Source organism: Chionomys nivalis, chromosome 6 (genome assembly GCF_950005125.1).
Source record: "Chionomys nivalis chromosome 6, mChiNiv1.1, whole genome shotgun sequence".
In the NCBI taxonomy this organism is placed as follows: domain Eukaryota; kingdom Metazoa; phylum Chordata; class Mammalia; order Rodentia; family Cricetidae; genus Chionomys; species Chionomys nivalis.
In genome coordinates this window covers 36,613,434-36,640,168 of record NC_080091.1, presented here as the reverse complement: position 1 = coordinate 36,640,168, position 26,735 = coordinate 36,613,434, and the positions used below count along the sequence as shown (strand labels likewise).

Here is a 26,735-nt window from a genome sequence, read left to right as displayed (position 1 = left end):
GTATAGAAGTCTTGTACAGGAGTCCAGTCCTAGAGATATGGATCCATATCCATATCCCTATGGGGCCTGGGGTGGGCAGGCATCAAGGAACCATATTCTCATAATGACATGCAAAAGTGGTGAGAGGAGCTGGGGAGATGGAACAGCAGTTAAGAGAACTGGCTGCTCTTCCAGAGGTTCAATTCCCAACACCCACATGGCAGCTCACAACTCTAACTCCAAGATCTGACAGCCTCACACAGACATATATGCAGGTAAAATACCAATGCACATTGAAAAAAAAAAAGTGGTGAGAAAAACTGTAGTGAATGTACCTTAGTAGCTAAGAGCCAAATTCAAATGCTCTAAACGAACAGAGCCAGATGCTGTGGGGAATGTGCCAGTGTTTATCTGAAGGCTACAGGACTAGAACAATCCAGAGCCTAGAATAGTCTAAAGACTATAGACAACAGTTCTGTCCTTCAACCTGGCCACAAAACACACAGCCGCTCTGTTCCCCTATCTAACTGCCTGAAAAACTGTAGGGAAATGGCACTTAGTTTCTGTTTTGAAGTAAATAATTACCATTGATCTGCATCAAAAGGAAAGAGAACCAAGCTGATTATGTGGGTGTGGGCAGGTGCAGAGGTCAGTGTGGGATGTAATCCTCTACTGCTCTCCACCTTAGTGGAGAGTCTCTTACTAAATAAGTAGCTCATTAATTCAACTAGCCTGGCTGGTCAGTGAGTTCCATGGATCCGCTTGTCTTTGCTTTCACTCCTAACTGTGTGCCGAGGCTATGGATAAATGTCACTGTGCTTAGGTTTTACATGGGTGTTGGGATACAAACACAGGTCTCCTTATGCTTGTGTAGCAGGTACTTTACTGATTAGGCCATCTCCCTGGCTCCACTTCCCTCTTGAAAAATTATTTTATTATGTGTATGGGTGTTCTGCCTGCATGTATGTTTGTGTACCAGGTGCATGCCTGCTGTCCATGGAGGCCAGAGAGGGGGTTGCATCCCCTGGAACTGGAATTATAAATGGTTTTAAGTCACCATGTGGGTGTTGAGAATCAAACCAGGTTCTCTGGAGAGTAGCTATTGCTTATAACCTGTGAGCCATCTCTCCAGCACACTGCTTCCCCCCCTCTTTTAAATGTAAAAAAGTCTCTTCTCAATTCTTTGGCAAACAACAGTCTATGGATATGTTTAAATGTTTTTTTCCTGCAAACTTCACTATTAGAAGGTGTAGAGGCATGACAGACAGGTTCCCTAGGCAAAATAACTATGTTCTATCCCAGTACTTCCATCCTACCAGCCTGTCAAGGAAGGAGTCATATAGTCCTGTTTCCACAACACAGAAGAAGGTTTGGAACCAAGTAAGCAACCTTTTACCAGGCTCCAGTGCCGAGGACAACCACTCACCTCCTCTCTGACTCCTCAGCCATCTTCAGTGCCAGCACTTCAGCCTCCAGCACCTTCTGCTCCATCAGGCGCTTCTCCTCCTCTGTCCGAATGGCTGTGGCCTTGATTCGCTGCATCTCTTGTTCAGCCTCTGCAGCCTTTTGTGCCAGAAGTTTGGCCTCCTCCTCCGTGATCTGTGCCTTTTCGGCCAACAGGTCAGCTGTTTCCTCAGACCGCATCTGGGAAGGAAAGTACTCTCAGATAGTATATATGCTTATCTTCCCACAGACTCCCCCAACACAGCAACAAGAACAAATATTTTTATGTATAGGTGTTTTGCCTGCATATATGTTTGTGCACCTGCACGTGCAGTGCCTTTGGAAGCCAGAAGGGGCCAACGTATCACTTGGGGCTAGAGTTATAGAAGGTTGTGAGCTGCCATGTGGGTGCTGGGACTCAAATCTAGATCCTCTAGAAGAGGAGCCAGTGCTGCTAACCACTGAGCCATCTCTCCAACCTCCAGGAACCAGTCTTAACCTCCCTATGAATTCCCACTGAGAGACCCCCAGTCTGTCACACTAACGATTCAGCCCTGCAGGCCTTGCAGGCTCCACCACAGGAAAAAAAAATCATCCTATATAGAGAATGCATTTCAGCAGAAGCTTATGTTTGTGGGGGAATAAACAATTTAAGCTCTGTTCTGTCCCTTTCAGTCAGTGATTCAAAAGTAGGAGTCATGCCCACTGTCTACTCCTGAACAAATGTCTGGAGACTATTTTCCTGCAGTGCTGGACAATCAAATGTAAGATAAGCTGGGCATGGCAGGTATGCCTCTCCTTCAATCAGGATCTAGAATACATAGTTTTCCTTGACTTTATAATGAATTCAAAGTCCAGTCCAGGGCACCTGAAACTTGTCTTCCAACTCATCACACCGCCAAACTGAATACATAAAAATGAGTAAAAACGTAGAGCCTTGGCGGTGGTGGCAGCGCAAACCTTTAATCCCAGCTCTTGGGAGGCAGAGACAGGCGGATCCCTGTGAGTTCGAGGCCAGCCTGGTCTACAAAGTGAGTTCCAGGACAGCCAAAACTAACAGTGAAACCCTGTCTTGAAAAATCAAAACCAAACCAAAACAAAAAACACTCCACATAAAGTCTTGGGCATGCTAGAAAATAGCTCTGCCGCTGAGCCATATCCCAGTCCTAGGGTATTTTTAGACTGGAACGTCATTACTGGCAGTTAGCAGGTAGAGGTAAGGACATAACAAATATCCTTCAATGCAGAGAACCATTCTGTTAGTAGTACCAGATTTTGGTTGGTACTACTTTCCAAAAGTTGGTAGGGCCAAGGCCAAGAACCCTGACTCAGAGGCAAGTCAGTTATGAAAGTGGAGTTTGACTGCAAATGAACTGAACCTAAATTTTCCAAAAAGAAAAAGTACTGGTGTTTTAAAAAGTGAAATAAATTCACAGTCCACAGAAGGCCTAATTCACAAGTCCCATGTCACCTCCAAGAGCCCTAACCCTCAGAAATCACCAGAGCTTCGTTGGCCATTGTCGCTTCTTCTTTCATCTGCAGAAGCCTTCTCTCTAATTCGTCCCTCGTTCGCTCGGCCTCCTCCCGCATCTGCTTCTCTCGAGCCAACCGCTGACGCTCCATCTGGGGGTAAAAGAACAGTTCCAAGTCACAGTGCTGCAGAAACCCAAGAATGGGCAGTTTCTGGAGCCTTACTCTCCTCTGGGCTTCTTTCCAGTGTCTTCACTTGAGGTAGCCTGGGTCATTCTTGTTGTCTGCTGCTCTCTGTCCTAAACTAACTGCAGAATTAAAAGATGTACTTCTTGAAACAAATTCCAGTGAGTACAAATTACAAAACCCAAATTCAGTCTCCACATGAAGAGAAAAGAGCATACTTGTACACAATATGATATGACCTTACAAAGCTCTGTTATTTGGGAAACCTCACATGGCTCTGTTCTCTGAATGGCAGTTCTCCATACAGGTTCCTCCTCCCCAAAACAGTGGCCCAGAAAAACACAGCTCTCTTATCTGTTCAGATGAGCTACCTTGACATTTTCGGTCCCTACGGCCCCTTCACACAATTTCATCCACAATAGCACCACTTCCCCCTCTGCTTACAGAGAATGATAGTTCCCACTCCGAATTTCACAGCAGGAAGCTGCAGTGGCTTTGTACAGTCTTGTACAGCCCCATGTGGAGGCAACTCACAGGCAGGCAGGAACACAGACCCCATCCTTACAGAAACAGTACAAAGCCTCTACTGCCATCTCCTAGCCTTCGGGATCACAATGTTAATTGGGCCACCTGCCAACCTTAATAAGTGGACCAAGACTAAAGACAGCACAGTTCCCTGTAATTCCAGGACACTGAGTTCAGAAAGCAGAAGCCAGAAGTGGCCAATGTACTATTTTCTGCCTTAGATAACAAAATCATGTTTAATTACTCCTTCTGGCTTCAATCTCACCCAAACTCTAGTACTACAAGGCCACCCTTTCTAAATATGAAGTTCCCTAAGTGCCCTGTAATTGAAAAAATCATGCAAAATAGATAAGCAATAAAGTTCTTTGATTTTCCTCTTGACCTCAGTGAACAGTTGGCAATCTGTTCTTCAATTTCCACTAAAATACAATTTCCATTTCCATTATTCTCCTTTTGGGAAAAAAAAAAAAAGGACCAGGCTGTCCCTAGTTCCCAGCCTTGTACTTTCTATGAGACCTTCACCTAAATAATAAAGGACTTCCTGTCCTTATGAAGATTTTCAGATGCAATCCGTCCTCTAAAAAGAGGCAGCACCAGTTCCACTTGACAGATGAGAAAACTGAGTCACACAGATGAAAAGATTTAGCTTCAAGGTTGCCATGTTCCACCGGGCAGCATTTGCACTATTTTCTCCCAGGGCCCAGGGGCCGTCATACTCCTCTAACTTCTAAACTTTCCTCTGCTGAAAGTAAGGTCAACGAGTATGTTTCTTAAAGTTGTCACTACTCCTCCATGCTAGCGTAGTAGCACTTTTTTGTTCAGTAGAACCTATACCATTATCCCTAAAGCATCCAAAAGAAGACACTGATGGTCTACTATTCCAGAAAGCAGAGGGCAAGCTCACAGCTCACTGCCTTACACTGGGTATTTCTCTCTAAAGCCTGGGGCTAGGAGCCAGCCTCTCTGGGGTTCCCAAATCAGAGAACACCACACAGACTAATTATTACACCTCTGAGCTTGCAAGTCCTGAGGGGAGCCAACTGCAGCTGTAGCTACTCCATCAAACAGTTCATCCCAGACCACAATTGAAATTCTCAGCAGCAAGGCTCAAACTAGCTGTGGATTTCAGTGAGCAGAGAATGTCTGTGAGTAGAAAACATCAATGCAGCCAGTCCAGTCTGCTGATAGGTGCTGCCAGCACCTCCTGCAGAGGCCCAGCCATGTGCGTCCAGCTGACCTGCAGCAAGGAGTGCAGCGGGAGCCTTATTAGCATCCACAACATGCACTGAAATGCCGACTTCTATTCTATCACCATCTAATTAGAAAGGGCACTGACTTGGCAGGGAAGACAGATGTAAAGAAGGACAGCTAGACAGACAGGGAGACAAAACCATGCCTGGTTACCTTGTCCCAAGTCTGTGATAAGTACAGAAATGACTAATGATCTTGGTTTTTGTTTTTTTTTTTAAGATATGCTATTGGAACTTAGTATGAATTTCCCTTAAAATTTTTATTATGTCTATTTTATTCATATACGTAAGTGTGCACGTGACAGCCATAGAACAACTTGTAGAAGTCAGTTTTCCCCTTCTACCATGTGACTGCCAGGCATCAAACTCAGGTTGTCAGGTTTGGTGGTAATTACCTTTACCCACTGAGCCATCTCGCCAGCCCAAGTGCTTAGTTTCATAGTCGACAACCCATTATCTGAGCATTAGCTAAAAAAGATCCAACAGGAATGGAATAAGACAGGAATTATCAGGCTGACAACAGTCATCCTTTATCTCGTAGGCTGAGACTGACCAAAAGTAATATCAATTAAAACAAGGTCTTTAGGTCGGGTGGTAGTGGCACATACCTTTAATCCCAGCACTCAGGAGGCAGAGGCAGGCAGCTCTGTGAGTTTGAGGCCAGTCTGGCCTACAGAGGAAGTTCTAGGATAGCCAGAGCAGTTACACAGAAAAACCCATCTCAAAAAAACAAAAAACAAAACAAAACAAAAACTAAACCAAATCAAAACAACACAAGATCTTTAATGATTATTATTCATTAAAGTGTATGAGAACACGGAGTTTGCGGCGCATGCCCTATGTGATGTGTGGATGTCAGAGGACAACTCTGTGGAGTCTGCTCTCTTTCCATCTTTCCATAGGTTTCAGATATCACATGAACAATGTCAGGTTTGCACAGCAAGTACTTTTCCTTGATGAACCACCTTGCTAGCCCTAAAACCGTGTCTTAGCTGGGCATAGTGGCATGTCCGTGATCCCAGAATTAGGGAGGCTGAGGCAAGAAAACTGTCTTGCGTTTGAGGCCTGACTTGGCTCCACAGAGTGTACCAGGCCAGCCAGGACTACATAGTAAGAATGTGCCTTAAACAAAGAAGATAGAGACTGGAGGGATAACTCAGTTTTAAAAAAGTACTTGCTATGGAAGTATGAGTACCTGGGTTTGATCCCTAGCACTCACAAAAAAGGTCAGGCATAGTAGTAGCATTCTAGGAATGTAGAAACAGCCAGAGCCTAGGGCTTGCTGGCTTAGCTTATCAGTAAATCCCTGGCCACTAAGAGACTTTGCCTCAAAAGATAAAAGTAGATGTTCCTGAGGAATAATACCCAAGTTTGACCTTTGGCCTACAAAATCAAGTGCACAGATACATACATACACAAACCAATGAAAGAAACAAAACCTGCAGTCTTACTCACCTGCTTCCTAGCCTTCTCCTCCCGGGCCTGGGCTTTCATCTGCTGAACTTCTAAAGAGTCAGCCTTCCTTCTTCTCATAAATAGGTCGTGGTTCCCAATACATAGCTGGAGAATCTATGGCACAGAAATAGGAGGAAATATGGTAAGTATATAAATTTACTTTGCGCAGCACTCGGGAGGCAGAGGTAGGCGGATTTCTGTGAGTTTGAGGCCAGCCTGGTCTACAAGAGCTAGTTCCGGGACAGGCTCCAAAACTACAGAGAAACCCTGTCTCAAAAAACTAAACCAACCAACCAAATAAATAAATAAAAATGCCATTTAGCTGGGCGGTGGGTGGTGCATGCCTTTAATCCCAGCACTTGAGAGGCAGAAGCAGGTGGATCTATGTGAGTTTGAGGCCAGCCTGGTCTACAGAGCTAGTTCCAGGACAGGCTCCAAAACTACAGAGAAACCCTGTCTCAAAAAACTAAACCAACCAACCAACCAAATAAATAAATAAAAATGCCATTTAGCTGGGCGGTGGTGGTGCATGCCTTTAATCCCAGCACTTGAGAGGCAGAAGCAGGTGGATCTATGTGAGTTTGAGGCCAGACTGGTCTATAAGAGCTAGTTCCAGGACAGGCTCCAAAAGCTTCAGAGAAACCCTCAAAAAAAAAAAAATTTACTTTGCTGTCTACCAGCCCACCATGGCACAGCTGCAATCTGAGGAAGAAAGGATGGAATAAAACACAAAAGCCGTGTTCTCAGTTCTGGGAGCATACACAGTGAATAGAGGATGCTCCATTCATCACCACAGTATCCTAAGTCAGGATGTGGCAAGACAGATGGCAGATCAGGGACCATCAGCCAGGATTGGGTTGAGTCAAAGATTATTTATATGGAAGGAAATAAGCTGGCTTTCTCCCCCATACCAAAAAGCTGATTCCAGTTTCAAAAGTAACTTTTATTTGAAAACACAGAGTATTTTTTTAAATCAAGATAAGACGTCAAGTAAGAAAACACAGAAGAACAAATGATCGAGGTTTTTTTTTTTTTTTTTTTTTTTTTTTGAGGAGGGAGGTTCGAGACAGGGTTTCTCTGTGTAGTCCTGGTGTCCTGGAGCTCGTTTTGTAAACCAGGATGACCTCAAACTCACAGAGATCTGCGTGAGATCCGCCTGCCTTTACCTCTCAAATGCTGGGACTAAAGGCGTGCGCCACCACTGTCCGCTCAGTTTACGACGGAGATGTGTTGACATGAAAGGTGGAAATGTTTACTCGCCATGACATCATAAAGAAGGAAAACGAGCCTCACAAGGAGGATAATAATTAATAAAGAAAACAAACAAACAACCCAAGAGAAAAGTGGTCAAAAGACCCAAAGCAAGAACTGAACAGGAAATTAGATTTGATCAACAGGTATAAAGATGTAACTTCATTAGTAATTATAAAATGCAAATCAACATGGCAAGTGGAGAGCTGAGATGTACCTCAGGTAGAGTGCTTTCTGACATGCACTGACATGCACTAAGCTCCAGATTTTATCTCCACTTCCCACCTCCCCTCCCCTCAAAAAGGTTAATTGTATAGGTTAAACCAAAGAGAAAAGTATTTACCAAATCAAATGTCATTTTATAGTTCTTAGCAAGAGAAACTAGGGCCAGCTCCCTGGCAGAGAAGCATGTGTATGTGTATACATTCATACACACAGATCATTTAATTCCTTAGAAAAGTTAGTTCTCTGTCATGAAAACCAGGCTCTCAACTTACCAGCTTATTAACACGAAGCTTTGAGGAGTTAAATTTGAAGACATCAATTTTCTTATCCAGTGGCTTAATAGTAAACTGGAAGAAAGGAGTACAGTTTCATATGACATCAACCGGGAATCCATAAAGTAGCAACTACACCGCCTCTAGTCCTGGCCTCCTGGTGCCCAGGAATAAAGCCTTGTGTAAGTCTGAGGCATACAGGGCCCAAGATTGGGGCTACAGAATTTCATGACCCTAACCGTCTTGGGTAGCTATGAGGAACTGACAGTGGCACCCAGTCACACTGGCACAGCTCCTTGCCTTCATAAAGTTCGCAGTCTAATAGGACTTAATCCAACAACACCATATATCAGTGTCTCATTGGTGGGACATGTCACAAATACCCTAGAGGTTTAGAGCAGATCTAGCACAATGGGAGGTATTACAGTTGGTCTTAGAAGTATATGGCAGAATAGCTAAAAGACAGGGTGGAGGGGCATTCTAGACAAGTCAAGTAATAAGAATAAACTCAGTATCTAGCACTGAAAAGTAGAAGAGGAGGATGGTGAGCAGGATACTGACCATATTAGCTCTTTAGTAATTTGCACTGATACAGCAGGCTTAGATGGATAGGAATGCTGATAGGTGGTGAAGAAGAAAAACCTCAGAGGGGGTGACTGTTGTGGAATATTATTTTAACTGGGCAAAGATGTGTTACATTTGCTTATGCTGTGGAGTATTTAACTGTAAAGGTGTGTGGCATTTGTTTCTGCTGCATTTGTTTAATTATTAAAAGACGTGTTGCTGTTTCACATTGCTGGCCTAAGGCATCTGATTGATCTAGTAAAAAGCTGAATGGCCAGTAGTCAGGCAGGAGAGGGACAAAGCTGGCAAACAGAGAGAATAAATAGGAGGAGAAATCTAGGTTGAGAAGAGAAGAGGAACAAAGGAGGTAAATAAAGAAGAACAAGTTAATTTAAATTAAAAGAGCTGGCCAGAAATGAGTCTAAGCTAGGTCAAGCATTCATATCTAATAATAAATCTCTGTGTCATGATTTGGGAGCTGGTTGGTGACCCAAAAAAGAAAGCTTGGTATAGGTGACACTTAATACAGCAAGTTACTATGGGTTTCTGAACATGGTCAGTAGGTAAAAGATGCTAAGAGAAGAAATACAGTATGAAGAAAAATAGATTGCTGTAAAAGAGAAAAATACAGTTCCTGAAATCAAAAGGATTTTGACAACTTAGAAAGAGAAACTTAAAACACATAGACATACAGAGACATACACACACACACACACACACACACACACACACACACACAAAGTCAACTGCTACTCTGAACCACTGAGGAGACCAGAGAGCTCCCAGATTCCAAGAATGCCCCTGGAAATGTAACTCTCAGCTGAACATGATAACACACACCTTTCACACTGGCTCTCAGGGAGGAAGATCATATGTTCGAAGCCAATCTGTTCTATATAAAGAGTTCCAGGCCAACCAGAACAACATAGACCCGCTTCAAAACCAAAACAAGGGGCTGGAGAGATGGCTCAGAGGTTAAGAGCACTGGCTGCCCTTCCAGAAGTCCTGAGTTCAATTCCTACAACCACATGGTGGCTCACAACCATCTGTAATAAAATCTGGTGCCCTCTTATGGCCTACAGACATACATCAGGCAGAACGCTATACATAATAAAATAAATCTTTTTTTAAAAAGCATATCTAGATCAAATATATTTTTTAAATATTTATTTATTTATTTATTATGTATACAATATTCTGTCTGTGTGTATGTCTGCAGGCCAGAAGAGGGCACCAGACCTTATTACAGATGGTTGTGAGCCACCATGTGGTTGCCGGGAATTGAACTCAGGACCTTTGGAAGAGCAGGCAATGCTCTTAACCGCTGAGCCATCTCTCCAGCCCAAGGTCAAATATATTTTATATGCACATATAAAAATGCCTTCCTGACACCCATTACTTTGTACAATTAGTATATGCTAACAAATACTGTAAAAGTACACACACATTCCCAAGAAAGACTTGTACAGCCACCCCTAGCAAAGCCGGAAAAAATTTAAAAAATGATTGAGCCAGATATACAGGTCTTGCCTGCATGTGGTTTCCATTCTCAGAACCACTAAATATAAAACAGAAAATGGAACAAAAAAATGAGTTGCTTAGCAAATAAACTTGCCGAGGAAGGCAAATTCTTGGATATTTCTTTACATGTTTCTATTGTCCAATAAGAAATGAGCACACATAGAACGATGACAAAAAAATTCTTTGTTTAGACTTTGGACAAGTTAATTTAGTCATAGTATTGCTCTGGTGTAGAATATTATTTATGAATTTCATAAGCTTATATTTAGCCTTGCTAATGAACCCTAGAGCTGTGAGTGGGAAGTCACAAAAAGTACGGAAACCACAGACAGGCTCTCTGTCACGTCAGGCCACACACAAAGAATCACTAACTGTTTTAGCAGGATGACTGCTATAAATAAGTCCCATAAGGCATGCCCAAGTAGCTTGGAGTCTGCTTGCTGTGCAAGATACTGATATGATAGAACATGATGGAACCCCGCCCCTTGAGAGGGCACGTTAGAGTTGGTTGTGTCACGGGGTATACTAGGGGACCTTAATCCTTGAGCTCTGAAAAACAAGTATTTGAGTAACCATTGGCGAAAGCGGGAGGCAAAGGACTAGTTACACAGTGGAACACTGACTACTTTAAGTCACGCGGAGATTCCAATTTAAGAACCTGAAAACAAACAAACAAACAACTACCTAATGCTCACTTCTCAGGACAACCAGCTACAAAACCAACTGTCAGAATGTTTAGATTAAGAAATGCAATTGGCCTGGCAAATGGCTCAGCAAGTAAATAAAGGTAATTGTTACCAAACCTTAAGAATGGAATGTGACCAGGCAGTGGTAGTGCACACCTTTAATCCCAGCACTCAGGAGGCGGGAGCAGGTGGATCTCTGTGAGTTCAAGGCCAACCTGGTCAACAAAGTGAGTTCCAGGAGAGCCAGGCTGTTACAAAAAAAAAAAAAAAAAAAAAAGAGTGTGACCCCTGGTACCAACATGGTTAGGGAGAGAAACGACACCTAACAAGTTGTCCCCTGAATTCTATACACTCACCCTGGCACATACTACACCCCCTTCCTTCAATAAGTAAATAGATAAATGTAAAACAAGCAGCTCACTTTGAGTTCGGTGTGATAATGCCTAACCGTAACACCAGCATTTAGAGGTGTTGGGACAAGAGGACTGCTAAGTTCCAGGCTATGCAGAAAGACCCTGTCTGAAAGGCAGAAATAGAGGGAGAGGAAGGGAGGAGGAAGAAGAGAGGCAAGTACAATTTGCTTCAGCAAGCATGGTTGAGTAATCTAAACCACAGACTGGAAACAAGGGCCTAGTATTGCTTTCCTTGAGCTGCTAAAATAGAAAGAAATTTGCTCCAAGACCTGCAGACAACATGAAACATCACTGTCATTCATGGCCTACTCTGCGTGGATGTGCACAGGCCAGGCTGCCTGCTTCTGCCTGGTGTCTTGTGTTCTCAGGGTCCGTCTCTGGAACGCCCTGATAAGCAGAAACCACTCTGGTTCCCAGGCCTTGCCACTCTACCCATCAGACACAAGATATCAATGTACCTGTTTTCTGGTGACATGGATATCAAACATATCCCTGCCTTTACAGTAATTTCTTCTGAGAACTTGATCAGACAGCCAGAGTTAATGCACTTGTAATGGAGGCCCTCCACAACAACATCATCAGCTCCTCACACTTTACTCATTTATTTATTTATTTACTTACTTACTTAAAGAAGGGTGGAGTACATGCCCAGGCAGATGTGTGAAGGTCAGAGACAACCTGTATAAGCTAGTTCTTTTCCTTTTCCATCATGTGGGTCTTAGGAATTGAAGTAGAGGTAGTTCGGCTTGATAGCAAGTACCTTTACTCACTGAGCCATCTGAGCAGTCCACGTTGTATTTTATGTACTAGAGCAGTCAAGGCATTACTGACTGGCGGGCTAATGCTGGACTTTCCTCATTTCTGTTTGCTCTCTGGCACAAAGCAGATGTTTAATAATTCTTTTAAAATTAATGAATAGGAAGCCAGGGTAATGCTCAGTAGGACAGCAAGAGTCTTGCATGTGCAAGGCTCTGGGTTTGATCCCCAGCACCGTATAGTAAAGATTAAAAAAATAATAATGAATACATAAAACATAGGACTGCTGCATTTGAAGAAAGTCATCATCCTATATAGAAATATATGAATCCACTCTGGGCATATGCCTGTGATCTCAGAATTTAGGAGGCTGAGGCAGGAGTATTGCTGTCAGTTCAAGTTATTTTGGGCTACACAGAAATATTCAAACCTAATGAATGTTACCTAAATTCCTTAAACTATATCCCCTAACCCTTCTAAATATAGATGGCAGCCTGCTATCTTCACTCCTGTTACTGCTGAGAGAAATACCCACTGATGGCTAATCTTGGTTGTCAATTTGAGACTGCACCTAGAATCAAGGAATCAATTAAAACCCAAGCTGCTAGACACTCCTGTGAGGGCTTTTCTTTTTTCCTTTTTCCCTTTTATTTTTTGTTTTGTTTGGTTTGTGTGGTTTTTCCAGACAGGGTTTCTCTGTGTAACAGTTCTGTCTACACTAAAACTTATTTTGTAGACCAGGCTGGCCTCAAACTCACAGAGATCCGCCTGCCTCTGCCTCCCAAGTGCTGGGATTAAAGGCGTGAGGGATTTTTTTTTTGTTTTGTTTTGTTTTGTTTTTTCGAGACAGGGTTTCTCTGTGGTTTTGGAGCCTGTCCTGGAACTAGCTCTTGTAGACCAGGCTGGTCTCGAACTCACAGAGATCCGCCTGCCTCTGCCTCCCAAGTGCTGGGATTAAAGGCGTGCGCCACCAGGGATTTTCTTAACCAGATTAGGAAGCAGGAAGACCCACCCTAAATCTGGACCATTTTTTTTCTGGTGGTAACCCACATAAAAGGACATAGAATAAGGAAACTTTTGCCTGCTTGCTCTCACTCTTGCTAGCAAGTTTATATATATCCCGGTGCTATAGCATTCCTTTACCAATATTAGAGCTGACTTCAATGGGATTACAACACAGACTAAAAACCAGAAGTTCTTCAGGAATCCCCCAGGCCTTCAACAAACATTGAGACGGCAGAGACATCTAGCCTTGTGGATTGAACAACTTCTGGATTCTCAGTCTCTCCAGTGAGATGGCCATTGCTGGGCTACTTGGGCTGCAGGCTGCAAGCCAATCTAATGAATACCTTCTAATATACATATTCATCCTATCTGTTCTGTTTCTTTAGAGAATCTTGACTATACACCTCTTGACAAAAACAAAATATATAATGATGGAGGAGTTACTTTCATTTAATAAAGAAACTGCCTTGGCCCATTTATAGGCCAGCCCTTAGGTGGGTGGAGTAAACAGACAGAATGCTGGGAGAAAGAAGCCGAGTCAGGAGTCGCCATGATTCTCCCACTCCAGACAGACGCAAGTTAAGATCTTTCCTGGTAAGCCAGCTCGTGGTACTACGCAGAATATTAGAAATGGGTTAAATCAATATGTAAGAGCTAGCCAATAAGAGGCTGGAACTAATGGGCCAGGCAGTGATTAAAAGAATACAATTCCGGTGTAATTATTTCGGGGCATAAGCTAGCCATGCGGGCGTCCGGGTGCCGGGGACACAGCCCTGCCGCTCTTATTACAACAATATAACTGTCAACCTGGCATGGTGGTTCACGCCTTTAATCCCAACATTCAGGAAACAGAGGCAGATCTCTGAGAGTTTAAGGCTGGCCTGGTCTACTGGTCTAAATAGCAAATACAAGGTCAGCCAGGACTACACAACGAAACCCTGTTAAAAATTAAGACAAAGAACCCTCCCTCCAACATGCGCTTTCTCTCTCTGTCTCTCTCTCCCTCTCTCTCTCATGCACTTTTCCACTACATGCATCAAACACAGTACATAGAGAAGCTTAACATAGACCACACTTAAAACAAAAGAAATAGAAAGTCAAGTTATCAGAAATGTTCCTTTTTCCTTCTTCTGTTCTTTGGGGTTTAGTCTTGACAAGTTGAGCTGCTCACTCTCCTGTTAGTCAATAGTGGGCTTTAGCCATGCCCTTTGAAGAAGGGATGCCAAAACCATTCCGTAAGTATTTTAAAAATCAACAACCAAAGTTCTAAAGCCTGGGAATTAAAAGACTTTCACTGACAAGGAGATGGCCTGGATTGGGACCTTTTGCAGGACCGCTGTACCACAAGTGGCACCTGCAGTGTAGACATGTCCTACCTCCTTGTCGCTGTAGGAGATGTTTCGGATTTCATTCCACGGGAAGGAGATCTTGGGGGTCAGCCTGTTCTCGGGGTCATAGATATGAAGCCCCAGAGCATCCACACCAAGTAGCAACTCTGTGCCCTTTTTATTCTGCAGAGCCAATAAAGAGCAGCTGTTGTCAGCTTCCAGCTGGGGATTTTAGTCAACTTTCTAAAGAATTTGGCATACACTGTTATATTTGACAAGTTTCAACAAGTCTCAACAGAAATCACAGCTCTCTTGTAACCCAGGAGGCTTCCAGCTTCTGAATTTAGGGAAGCAGAGGTAAAACAACACCATTTTTGTGATTGGTGTGTCCCCTTGAGTCACTGTGGACTCAGGCTCTTGTCACCGGCTTGGTGGTTGAAGAAATGGTAATTTAAATGTTGTGAATACTACTTAAATAACCAGATTATCAGAGGAGGACAGAATCCACATGTTTGAACATTTCTCCTATTATAGGAAATGGTAGCATCATGGTGCCGCGGTTACTTTGTGGCAATGTTCTTGTCTGGCACATACAAAGCCCTGGCTTTGATCATCATCACACACATAAAAGTTGCTGGATGGCTAGAAGGAAAAACTTCAGTCTAGGAACTAGATGGTTTTATTTTAGATTACAATGCAGTCTTGTAGTTTTACTATACTATAACCCAATATGGTAAAACATTAACTGCATTTTGGGGGTAGCTACATGGTGGGTATATATGGCATTCATTGAAAACTTAATTTTCCCATATGTTTCAAATGCCTGATAATTAATGTTGGAAGAAATGTATACAAATTATACTTCAATGAAGCTGTTTAAAATACCAGTTAGTTATATAAATGCTGTATCTCTGAGAGGACTCCTGGGCAGCAGTTAGTACAACCAGAGGCTTAGTGCCCTGTGCTCCATGTTACTGACCCAGCTATGGAGCCATTGGCTCCATCCTCACAGGCAGACCAATTTGCCAGTGTTGTTTAGTCTTTGTAGTGGAAAGAAACTCCCTGTACACACAAGGACACGATAGCTCCTGACTCCTTGCTGACAATAAGGAAATTGAGCCAAGACTCAAGGGTAGGACAGCAAATCTGCACACTGAGAAGGTACTTGGTCTGTGATGAGAAGTACCAATCTAACAGCAGGTGTTGGATGGGGAGGTGTGTGCTCTAAGATAAATCTCTCTACTCGTTCTAACACCTGAAACCAGGCACTGCCACCCAGGCACAAGAGTGTTCTTGTCTGCAAAGCTTTTCAAAGTGATGTGCTAACAGAAGTGAGACTTGTGTTCTTACATCTGTACCCTGTTTTGGAAAATAAGATATTTCTTTATGTTTCTGATGATTTAATTAAAAAAAGAAAGGATTCTACCTTTCATTATCATTATGACTACAACACTCCTAGAGACTAGAGAGGGTAGCATAATAACTCCTCTGAGATTGTTTTAATCACCTAGTACCCCATTAATATGTTCAAATACCTAATTATCAGTTAAAATAAAATGTTTTAAGCATTTATCTTTCCTAATGATAGAATTTAAGATCTCTAACATAAAACTACTAAAATGTCTTTAACTTTGTCTATTGTTCAACATAAAAAACAAACAAAAAGTAGTTCATGCTCATCTGATTCATGTAGAAATATTCCTATGAAGAAGCAGCAGCTGGTTTGGAGACTGCTGAGTACTTGGTAAGTCAAATTGCTTACTGCCACACCTGATGACCTGAGTTTGACCCCCCAAAACCCACATGGTAAAAGAAAACTCTAGCATATGATCCTCTGCTCACCACCAGGAATAAATAGATAAACAAATGAAACTATATATATATATATATATAAAATTTTTTTCTTCTAAGTAAAATAAATTTATAAGGAACATTAGTTTGTTTTTTTTTTTTTTTTTTTTTTTGGCTTTTTGTTTGTTTTGTTTTATTTTATTTTTGAGATGGGTTGTTTCTCTGTGTTGCCCTGGCTGTCCTGGAACTCACTCTGTAGACCAGTCTGGCCTCAGACTCAGAGATCCACCTACTTTTTGCCTTCCGAATGCTGGGATTAAAGGTGTTCACTATCACTGCCTAGACTAAGAGGGTTTTGTTTTTTGTTCTTGTTTTTTGGAGACAGGGTTTCTCTGTAGTTTTGGAGCCTGTCCTGGAACTTGCTCTGTAGAATATAGGCTGGCCTCAAACTCAGAGATCCGCCCGCCTGCCTTTACCTCCCAAGTGCTAGGATTAAAGGCATGTGCCATCACTGCCCAGCCCTAAGAGGTTTTTTAAGGACTGCAAAATGTTTTCTTCTTTTCTTTTCTTTCTTTTTTATTTAAAGACAATTAATAGTGGTGGTGGGTAACGGAAATTAGGTGGGTTGACAAAACCACAGAAACCTACTAAATTGGCCTAACCTCAAAGAAGTGAATGTTATGAAGAAATGAATGAATCTTTTAATTATTTAATATTTATTTACTTATATATGTTGAGTCTGTGCATGCATGTTTATGCTACAGCATACATGTGAAGTTCTCAGGACAATATACAGGAATCAGTTCTCTGCTTTGATCATGTAGATTCCATGGACTGAAGTCAGGATATCAGGCCAGGCAGCAAGTGCCTCATCTACTACTCATGAAACATTAGAAACAACCTTCTACATTCTTTTTTATTTTTTTTAAGATTTGTTCTTCTTATTATTTTTAGTTAGATATTTATATGTCTGTACACATAAGTGCAGGTGCCCTCGGAGGTCAGAGGCATCAAATTCACTCTGGAATTGAAGTTTCAGGCAATGTGAGCCTCCCAAACTGGGAGCTGGTAACTGAACTCAGGTCCTGATGCAAAAGCAGTGTGTGCTCTCAACTACGGAGCCGTCGTTCCAGCCCCTGCAACCTTCTGCATTCCTATAAATACCTTTTTAGGCACCTGCTTATTATAGCAGAACATTTCAGTGTGCCCTGTTTTGTTTTTTATGCAATGAAATCCACAAACCCTGTATTTAGAAAACAAATTAAGTAGAAAGCTATACTGGATATGTGCTTAATTCCATTTACTCCAAGTTAACATAAAGATGTAGGAACCTGAAAAAGGAAAGCAAAGATCAACTGGAATCATAAAGACAGAAGATGACTGCAGGTGATCTATTCATCTGTGGCCATCTTAACAACCACTCATCCACCAGGGAAGAAAAGCTTGGGTGTACAGCATGGACTCTGTTGGAAGAAGCCATGGATAGATACACTGCAACCAGAAGCCAAATCCCACAACAGGAGAAATGCATACTCTAGGGCCACATCTGAACAGAACACAAATGCCTTTCTCTGCAGAAGCACTGGTTCCCAGAGGCCTGGGGACCATTAATGGTCTGAACAGAAAACTAATTAGCCTCGCAGTGAGAATAAGAGTTCCACCCAAACAAAACAGGAATCTGTAAGAGCAACCTTACTTTCTATGGGCCCCAGGGAAAGACACTATTTCCAGGTGCTCCTTGGATCTCACAAGAGGCCGGAATTATCAAATATTACATGGTCAGCATTCCAACAAGTTTCGCTGAAGAGAACCAGGTCTATGTCCCAGAATGTACCACTAGCAATTACCTCTGATCTAATTTGAAGTCCCCAAATAAAAGAGGAGGCTCTAGATCCCTGTCTTTCTCTTTTCTTGTTTACCACTGAACCATAAAAGACTCTAACTACCCTGGAATGAGGAAGTAACCCACTGGGCTCTGTGGCCCTGGCTCAGTCTATCTGGTAGCCCGGAAACTTGGGGAGGAGTCAACACACCCGGATTGCAAAGTAGTTCACCCCATACATCTCCAGGTCCTGCGCTATCTTCAGATACTCCATTTCAGCTTCATCCCTGTAAGGAGAATGGAAGAACACGGTCACTGGGGCTAAGTGACAAGGGTGGAGGACAGACACTTGCCAAGCCAAGTATTCTCAGCATGCCTATCCTATGGATTTACGACACTTGCAGAAGATAGGAGACAGACGAGACACCAGCAGAGCTTTTCCCAATCCAGAGTCTATTAAACACAAGCAGCAGAATTTCCCATCCCCGTGAAAATAAGAAAACAGACTCATTACACTGTCTCTTGGCTTCAATTTCACAATCTGCCCTTGGTAAATAGTGGCATCTGTCTCAAGTGATTAAAAAAAAAAGAATGTGGGGGTTGGGAGTGTAGCTTAGTGGTACAGCACTCACTTAGCACGTGCACAGCTGAGTTTCATCCCTTGCAATAGTAAAAAGAAAAACCAAAACCATGGTGTGTTATTTTCAACCTCAGATGAATTATTTAAGCTGTTGCCTTATCTCTGTGCACTTTCTTAACCCAGAGGTTTTAGGAGTGAACAAGCTTTTCTACACACTATGACAGCTTCTATTTTCCTGACTTTGTCTCTTGGGGTTAAGAGACAAAGGGGTTACTGTTGAAGGTTAAGGCAAGAACTATCTAAGCCATGAAACCCAGGACAGTGGATGAATATTTTGTGTTATAACTCAAACTTAAAGCAAGCTCTGAAGCAGCAGTGACTTGCAGAAAACTCCCCAATAGTTAAATGTATTGAAGTAATTCAACTCAAGCTTCCCTATGTGACCTTGTCCTTGTCCTTCTCTCTCTCTCTCTCTCTCTCATCTCAAAACGCTCTCAGATGGATTTTAAAAATTCACCCTGAGAGAACGCCAAGTGTTGGCAAGCAGGTGGAAGAACCAGAAATCACACACACTGCTGATGTAAATTGATTCAATTACTTTGGGAAACTGTTCAACATTACCTATAACAGCAAAAACCAAGAAACAAACCAACAACTCAAGAGTCCTTCAACAGTAGAATGGATAAATAATCTCTTATACTAGTATACTGGAATTCTGCACAGCCATGAAAATGGAAAAATTATTGCTACATGCCATGTACTCAAATCTCACACGATGATCTTGAGAAAAAAACAACTTAATATAGAAATTGGTGCATTTAAAATGGATGATGGTGGACTAGAGATGCAGCTCAGTGATAGAACGGTCAGCTGCCCAGCATATGAGAGATCTTGTACTTGATCCTCAGCACTACAGACTAGAAATATAACAACGGTAAATAAAATAAAAAAATCAATGGGCAACACCGGTCTATGGGAACACTAATTAGAAACTGGGAAACTGAATTAGGTGTGATGGCACAAGCCTTTAATTTCAACACTGAGTAGAGGCAAGTGGACTTCTGTGAGTGTAGGCCAGCCTGAAATACATAGCAAGATCCAGGACTGCAAGAGCTACATAGTAAGACTTTGACCATTAAAAAAGAAAAGAAAAGAAAAGAAAAGAAAAGAAAAGAAAAGAAAAGAAACTGGAAACTAGTTATCTCTGGGGAGAAAGTCATGGGCTATTTCTTATCTTTTTGTGATAAGTGATCAAACAGTATACTTATGATCTGTCCATTTTGTAGGTATAAACAAAAGAGATACCTCAGTAGTTAAGAGCATTGTCTGCTCTTCCAGTGGACCCACGTTTAATTTGTAGCACCCATAGTGCCCCAAAACCATCTGTAACTCCAGTTCTGGTGCCGCTTTCTGGCATCCTCAGGCACCAGACATGCACACCAGGCACGGTACACTGACATACATATAGGGAAACATCCATATACACACAACAAACAAAAAATATTGTAGGAAGCTGATTTGAAGGATTAGGGTGTGGGCTAACACAAAGATGATCAACATTTAAAGCTACCAAAGGAATCCTTACAACAAACTACAAATTTTTGTGTTTTAATTTTAATTTAGTAAAATTGTAAGTTGAATAAAAAATATTGAAAGAAACCTAGGATCGCTTCTCGGCCTTTTGGCTAAGATCAAGTGTGAAAGAAACCTAGGGTAGTGGGAACATTTTACTAACACTGGTGATGGACATGTGCCAAAAGGCACAAATTTTTATTTATTCATATTATTATTTTGTCTGTTTGTATGTCTTTCAAGACAGGGTTTCGCTGTGTTAATAATTATGGCTATTCTGGAACTCGCTCTGTAGACCAGGCTGGTCTCAAACTCAGAGCTCCACCTGCCTCTGCCTCCAGAGTGCTGGGATTAAAGGTGTGTGCCACCCCTGCCCAATTACAATTATTTAGAAAGTAATTTAGTTTCACCTATCAAAACACAAAATGTTCACGTTCTTTGATCACTCTCCTCCAAGAATCTACCCTCAAGTCTTATACAATTATGTAACAACATAAAATTATACATTGCAGAGTAAAAGTGAAAAGCAGTCAGATATTATAAATGCCATCAATGTAGGCCTGAATATAAAAAAAAAAGGGCCTTCAGACAGAATGTTAAACTAAACTGCCAGTGAATGTATCAGACTTGGATATCCTGATAGGCAGAGCACAAGACCACTTTTAATTAATTAATTTATAAATTTGTTTTTCAACCCAGAGTCTTACACAGTCTAGGCAAGCACTCTACTACTGAGCTACATGCCCAAACTGTCATATGTCATTTTTATAGCACAACAACAAGGATGCACATGAAACTGAAGACCAACATTATTCCCAGTTCTCGCTTTTCCTTTTATATACTTCAGGACTGCATTTTGTCCTACAAGCATGTCCTAGTTTTATAGTTCTTTACGGGGGGAAGGTATGAAGAAATGTAAACAAGGATGAAGCAGCATTACCTGGCTCTGCCCCGGTGCTCCGCGTACCAAGCAGTAATTCTCTCCTCCCACATTTCCGGAGTCATCTGATATAGATTTATCACCTACCAAAAAGACAGCAAGAGAAAATCCACATGCAAAGCAAGTCTGGATATTGTTTGCCATTTTTATAATTATGGTTCATTTTTACAAAACAGCAAAGCTATTTTTAAAAAGCTGCATACAGGGAGAGTCACACACAGAGGTGGGTGTATACACAAGCACCATTCCGCTGGAGGATCAACCTGCAGGCTGAAGCATTCCTCAATCCTAACTGCACTCCTGGGCTGCCAGGGTGTTCATCTCAGGGACCACCTCTGACAGTAAAGCAGTGTTTACTTACGTTGGCCTTCAACTGCAGAGAAGCCATCAAAGGATAGGTAAAGGCAGGGAAGGATTGGGGAAAGTCTTTATTACCCAGTGACAGATGATAAGCAGGGCTATAAGAAGGGAAACAGCCAAAGGCTGCTTCTGTGTCTAATGAGTAAGATGAACAAGAGGATTAAAAGCCCCTCCACCTCATTTTCTCCATCCCAAACAGCTCAATTCTGCACAGAGAACACAAAATCTCAAGGCTCCTTTAAGTCAATGCTACTCAACCGCCTTTAGAAATTGCCACACCAGAAAAATAATCTACCTGCCACACACTTCCTAGCAATTCGACATTAATTCCACAAGCTCTTGCATTTTCTCATTTGGAGACTGAATCTCACTCTGTAGTTCAAGCTGGCCTTAACCTTATGATTCTCTTGCCTCTCTCTGCCTCTTAACTACTGGGAGTTCAGGCATGAACCATATGTGCAGCAGCATCTTTTGCTTTTCATATGCTTGATCAAGTGCAGTGGTATATACACCTGTAATTCTAGTACTCGGGAGACTGAGGCAAGAGGGTAGTGAGTTCAAGACCAGCCTGGACTACAGAACAAGGGCCTATCTCAAAAAATAATAATAGGAGCTAGAAAGAAAGCTCAGTAGCTAAAAGTGCTTGCTCTGCAAACATGTGGACTTGAGTTTGAATCCCCAGTAATATTAGGAATTGATAGCTCTTGGGAGAAGGAAAATCAATTTTCTTAAAGTAGAATGACCACAGCCCAGGCAGCACACTCAGGAGTAGATGGCTAACACAAATTGGAATCCACTACTTTTAGTGGTTTCTGTTGTTGTTTAAGAGAGAGAAGAACATAAAGTTGGGTGTACAGGGAAGTGGAGGGATATAGGAGGAGGTGGAGGAGGAGAAAGAATATGATCAAAATATATCGCATAAAATTCTCAAGGAGCTGGGTGGTGGTGGTGGTGCACACCTTTAATTCCAGCAGAGGCAGAGGCAGGTGGATTTCAGTGAGTTCAAGGCCAGCCTAGTCTACAAAGTGAGTTCCAGGACAGCAAGGGCTGTTACATGGAAAAACCCTGTCCCAAAAAACAAAAAACAAAAACAAAAAATTTAAGGAATAAGCTGGGTGGTGGTGGTACATGCCTTTAGTCCCAGCACTCAGGAGGCAGAGGCAGAGGAACTCTGTGAGTTCCAGAACAGCCTGGTCTACAGAGCAAGTTCCAGGACAGCCAAAGCTATTACACAAAGAAACCCTGACTTGAAACAAACAAAAAAACCCTCAAAAAATAAATAAAAACATTAAAAAAAACATAAAAAGGGCAGGCATGATTGTATATACATGCCTATAACCACAGCACTGAGGGGTAGAGACAGATCTGGAATGCTCACTGCCTGGCCAGCCTAGCTTAAATGGAAGCTTCCAGCTGAGAAACCTTGTCTCATGACATAACAAAGAGAGAATAAATAGAGGAAGACACCTGAAGTCCTGCTCTGGCCTCTGCATGTGTGAAAGGGCTCATACACTTGCATACTCACAGGCACACACAACACAACACACACTAATAAGTAAATATGCTTAACCAAGAGTCCATAGTCTTTTCAAGATTATGAACTATGTAAATGAGCTTGCTTTGTACTTCCAACACTTCTTCAAGTCATTCAGAGGCTTTCATTCAGCTACATTTGCTGTTTTCCCAAAGAGAAACTGATTTCTTACCCTTTTTGGAAGCAATTCCTCTTGGGCTAAAAATCCTCGTTTATGCACAGAGGGGTCATAGTCACCATACTGGAAGGAAAAGAAAAGAGATCGTGTGATAGAGATTCTAAAGACTATTGTCATTTCTGAACAAGGCTCAACTCAGTTGGTCCCTCCTTCCAGTTCCAGGGAGCAATTCAATTCTGATGACAAGATTTCAACCTTGCCAGTTTGTTATCCTTGAATGAAAATACAAAGCTGATTATATCTATGGGCAGAGTTGCAAAATCCCATAAGGGATGGATGGGTGATGTGCTAATAAGAATGTGACATTTGTATGGAAATAGTCTGTTTCCTAACCCTCAAAGAAAGTAGTCATTTCCAAACATTAGCGTTGGAATGGAAACACCAAAATGCACCTGTGAAAGTTGTGATTAGCAAAGTGTGATAAGGGCCTTACCTACAAATGCCTCTAAGTGACTGGTAATTGAAGCCAATTGCTAGATGGGACCAGGGAATATCGCAGGCAATATTTTTAGTACTTTTGCTCAGGGCTCTGAAAATTGCTTTTGGAAGATCTGCTAGCAATATTCTCTGTCATTCCTACTGCACAAAGAAACAAAAGGTTAACAGATACAGCCAAAGCTGTAGAGCTGGGAACTAGTGGGACTTGCGATCTACATTTCTCCTCCAGAGGAAACAACTCAGATATTTATTCTCTTTTTTAAAAGAGTACTCCTTTGTTTTGTAGAAAACTTAGGTCAGACCAGAGAATCGTATCAAATCAAAGAACGGGCCGGGAATGATGCTCAGTGGCACAACACTAGCCTAGCATGCATAAAGCCCTAGGTTTAAGCCCCAGGCCCAGGTATAAAAAGAGACTGTGGTTCAGCATGGTGGTACACACCTTTAGTCCCAGCCCTTGAGAGGCAGAGGCAGCTATGAGTTTGAGGTCAGTCACGGTTACATAGTGAGACATTGCCTCAAAGTAAAATAAAAATAAATATGTGAGAGAGACAGAAATATATGCACAAAATCTATCTCTGAGCAGTCAGCAGTCAGTGGGTTCTCTCTCTTTTACATCTACTTATTTGGGCGAGAGTACAATGCCTCAGTGCTTATGTGGAGTCAGTCCTTTCGTTCCACCATGTGAATTCCAGCGGTCCAGCTCAGGTTGGAAGGTTTGGCAGCAAGTGCCTTTACCCAATGAACCACCTCAGCAGTCCAGTGTTTTATATCTCTCTTTTCTTTAATTAAAAGTTTTATTTCATTTTATGTGTATTAGTGTTTCACCTGCACATTGTATGTCTATGCCCCATGTGTGTGCTTGCTGTCTTTGGAGGTCAAAAGAAGACATCAGATCCCTGGGAACTGGAGTTACAGATGGCTGTGAATCACCACATGGGTGCTGAAACTCAAGCCTGGTTCATCTACAACAACAGCTCCAGGGAAGTCAGCTCCCTATACTGGCCTCTGTGGGACCAGGCATGCACACAATACACATGCATACCACAACATAAAACATTCATACAAATAAATTAAGAATCATTTATGTATGTATGTATGTATGTATGTATGTATGTATGTATGTATGTTTTTGTGTGTTTGTTTGTTTTTGGAACAAGGTTTCTCTGTGTAGCTTTTAGGAGCCTGTCCTGGAACTTGCTCTAGATCAGGCTGGCTTCTAACTCACAGAGATCCACCTGCCTCTGCCTCCCAAGTGCTGGGGTTAAAGGTGTGCGCCACCACTGCCCAGCTAAGAACTAATAATTTTTTATAAAAAATTTAAAAGAAAAAAGATCAAATCTCTCCAAGTCTAAGTTTTCTTAAATGAGAGCACTGGTCCTGGAGGACCCTGAAGAGACCACTAGAGGGCTGCTACAGAGGTCTTTAAACAAGGCATCCTTTCTTAAGCCATAGCATCCTCACCTGGAAAGCAAGGAACAAACTGTAAAGAAACCCAGGTAAGCATTCTGGGGTGGTGCTGGACCCTGGTGAACGTCAGGCATGAGCATTATGGCGACCTGTGCATTATTGAAGACTTCATAGAGATGACTGAAAACCATGTTAATTGTATTTGCAAGCTTTTCAACACTTGCGAACCAAATTTTAATGCAAAAGTAAGCATATATGCAAAGTTAAAGTTGTAAATTCAGGTCTCAAAAGCTTGTAAGATTAACGACCCCCATTATTAAATTATACCAAGCTCCCAGCTACTACACTGATCAAATATATCACATCTGAGCAATGCAAAGGTGGTGAAGATTCTGCTGAAAGAGTTTCTTCACCGAACTAACTCCACTCACAACATTAAAGCTACCTTGATGTCTATTTAAACATCTATTTAAAAAACAAAGGGGAGCCAGGCGGTGGTGGTGCACGCCTTTAATCCCAGCACTTGGGAGGCAGAAGCAGGTGGATCTCTGTGAGTTCGAGACCAGCCTGGTCTACAAGAGCTAGTTCCAGGACAGGCTCCAAAAAAACCACAGAGAAACCCTGTCTCGAAAAACCAAAAAAAAAAAAAAAGGGGGGAAAATGCTGGTGTTGTGGCAGTAAATATAAAAGAAAGCCATACCACACTACAGATGGAAATGACTATTCCTCATTTTTTATGTAACAGAAGCATTATGATAAGATTAAGGTGAATTTACTGTGAAAGTAAGAAAGCTGAAGTCTCAAAGCTCTGCAGCTTTGAGGATCTGTTTGTAATCTTATATTAATCATTTGGTATTCCTGTATTAAAGAAAAACCCCTAAATTTCCTAAATTTCAGAGCCTACAAAACCTGTTTTTAGGGGCTGGAGAGTAGCTCAGTGGTTAAGAGCATTGCCTGCTCTTCCAAAGGTCCTGAGTTCAATTCCCAGCAACCACATGGTGGCTCACAACCATCTGTAATTGGTCTGGTGCCCTCTTCTGGCCTTCAGGGATACATGCAGACAGACTATTGTTTACATAATAAATATTTAAAAAAAAAAAAACCTGTTTTTATGCTGCCCCTTATAAACATCTTAAATTTAAATGCAAGAAAGGGAAGATTGGGGATGTAGATCAGTGATGTAGCTTAGCATGTAAGAGATCCATGTCCAATTTTTAGAATTAAAACAAACCAAGCAAATATCATCACTTTGAAGAACTGACAATTAAGATAAAATTCTTGGGGTTGGAGACATGGTTCAGTAGTTAAGAGCACTTGCTGTTCTTGTAGAAGACCTGGGTTTGATTCTTAGCATCAATATAGTGAATGATAACCATCTATAACTCCAGTTCCAGGATATCTGATGCCCTCTTCTGGTCTCCTTGGACATTGCATGCATATGATACATAGACATACATGCAGGTAAAACATCCATACACATAAAAATAACTAATTAAAAAAATTTTCAGCCGGGCAGTGGTGGCTCACGCCTTTAATTCCAGCACTCTGGAGGCAGAGGCAGGCGGATCTCTGTGAGTTTGAGGCCAGCCTGGTCTACAAGAGCTAGTTCCAGGACAGGTTTCAAAGCTACACAGAGAAATCCTGCCTCGAAAACCAAAATAATAATAATAATACTAGTAATAATTTTTCTTGGGTTTGTGATATAGCTCAGCAGTTAAATTTTTGCTGCTGAGTCTAGTGACCTAAGTTCTATCTCAGGAACCCATGATGGAAGGAGAGAA

General features: G+C 41.9%; 1 protein-coding gene across 7 annotated transcripts in view; it reads right to left on the bottom strand.

The window, feature by feature from the left end:
- The window catches only part of Nf2 (NF2, moesin-ezrin-radixin like (MERLIN) tumor suppressor), a 99,731-nt gene that overhangs the window by 23,789 nt on the left and 49,207 nt on the right, over positions 1–26,735 (bottom strand). For 5 of the 7 annotated variants that reach the window (XM_057771458.1, XM_057771457.1, XM_057771463.1 and 2 more), the window contains 8 exons: positions 23,101–23,169; positions 21,035–21,117; positions 18,154–18,229; positions 14,378–14,512; positions 8,057–8,131; positions 6,309–6,422; positions 2,923–3,045; positions 1,406–1,623 (listed from right to left, as the gene is read on the bottom strand). In XM_057771458.1, coding sequence (XP_057627441.1) covers positions 1,406–1,623; positions 2,923–3,045; positions 6,309–6,422; positions 8,057–8,131; positions 14,378–14,512; positions 18,154–18,229; positions 21,035–21,117; positions 23,101–23,169 — 893 coding nt within the window. The remainder of the gene's footprint in view (positions 1–1,405; positions 1,624–2,922; positions 3,046–6,308; positions 6,423–8,056; positions 8,132–14,377; positions 14,513–18,153; positions 18,230–21,034; positions 21,118–23,100; positions 23,170–26,735) is intronic. The other 2 variants (XM_057771461.1, XM_057771460.1) reach the window with 1 other exon arrangement.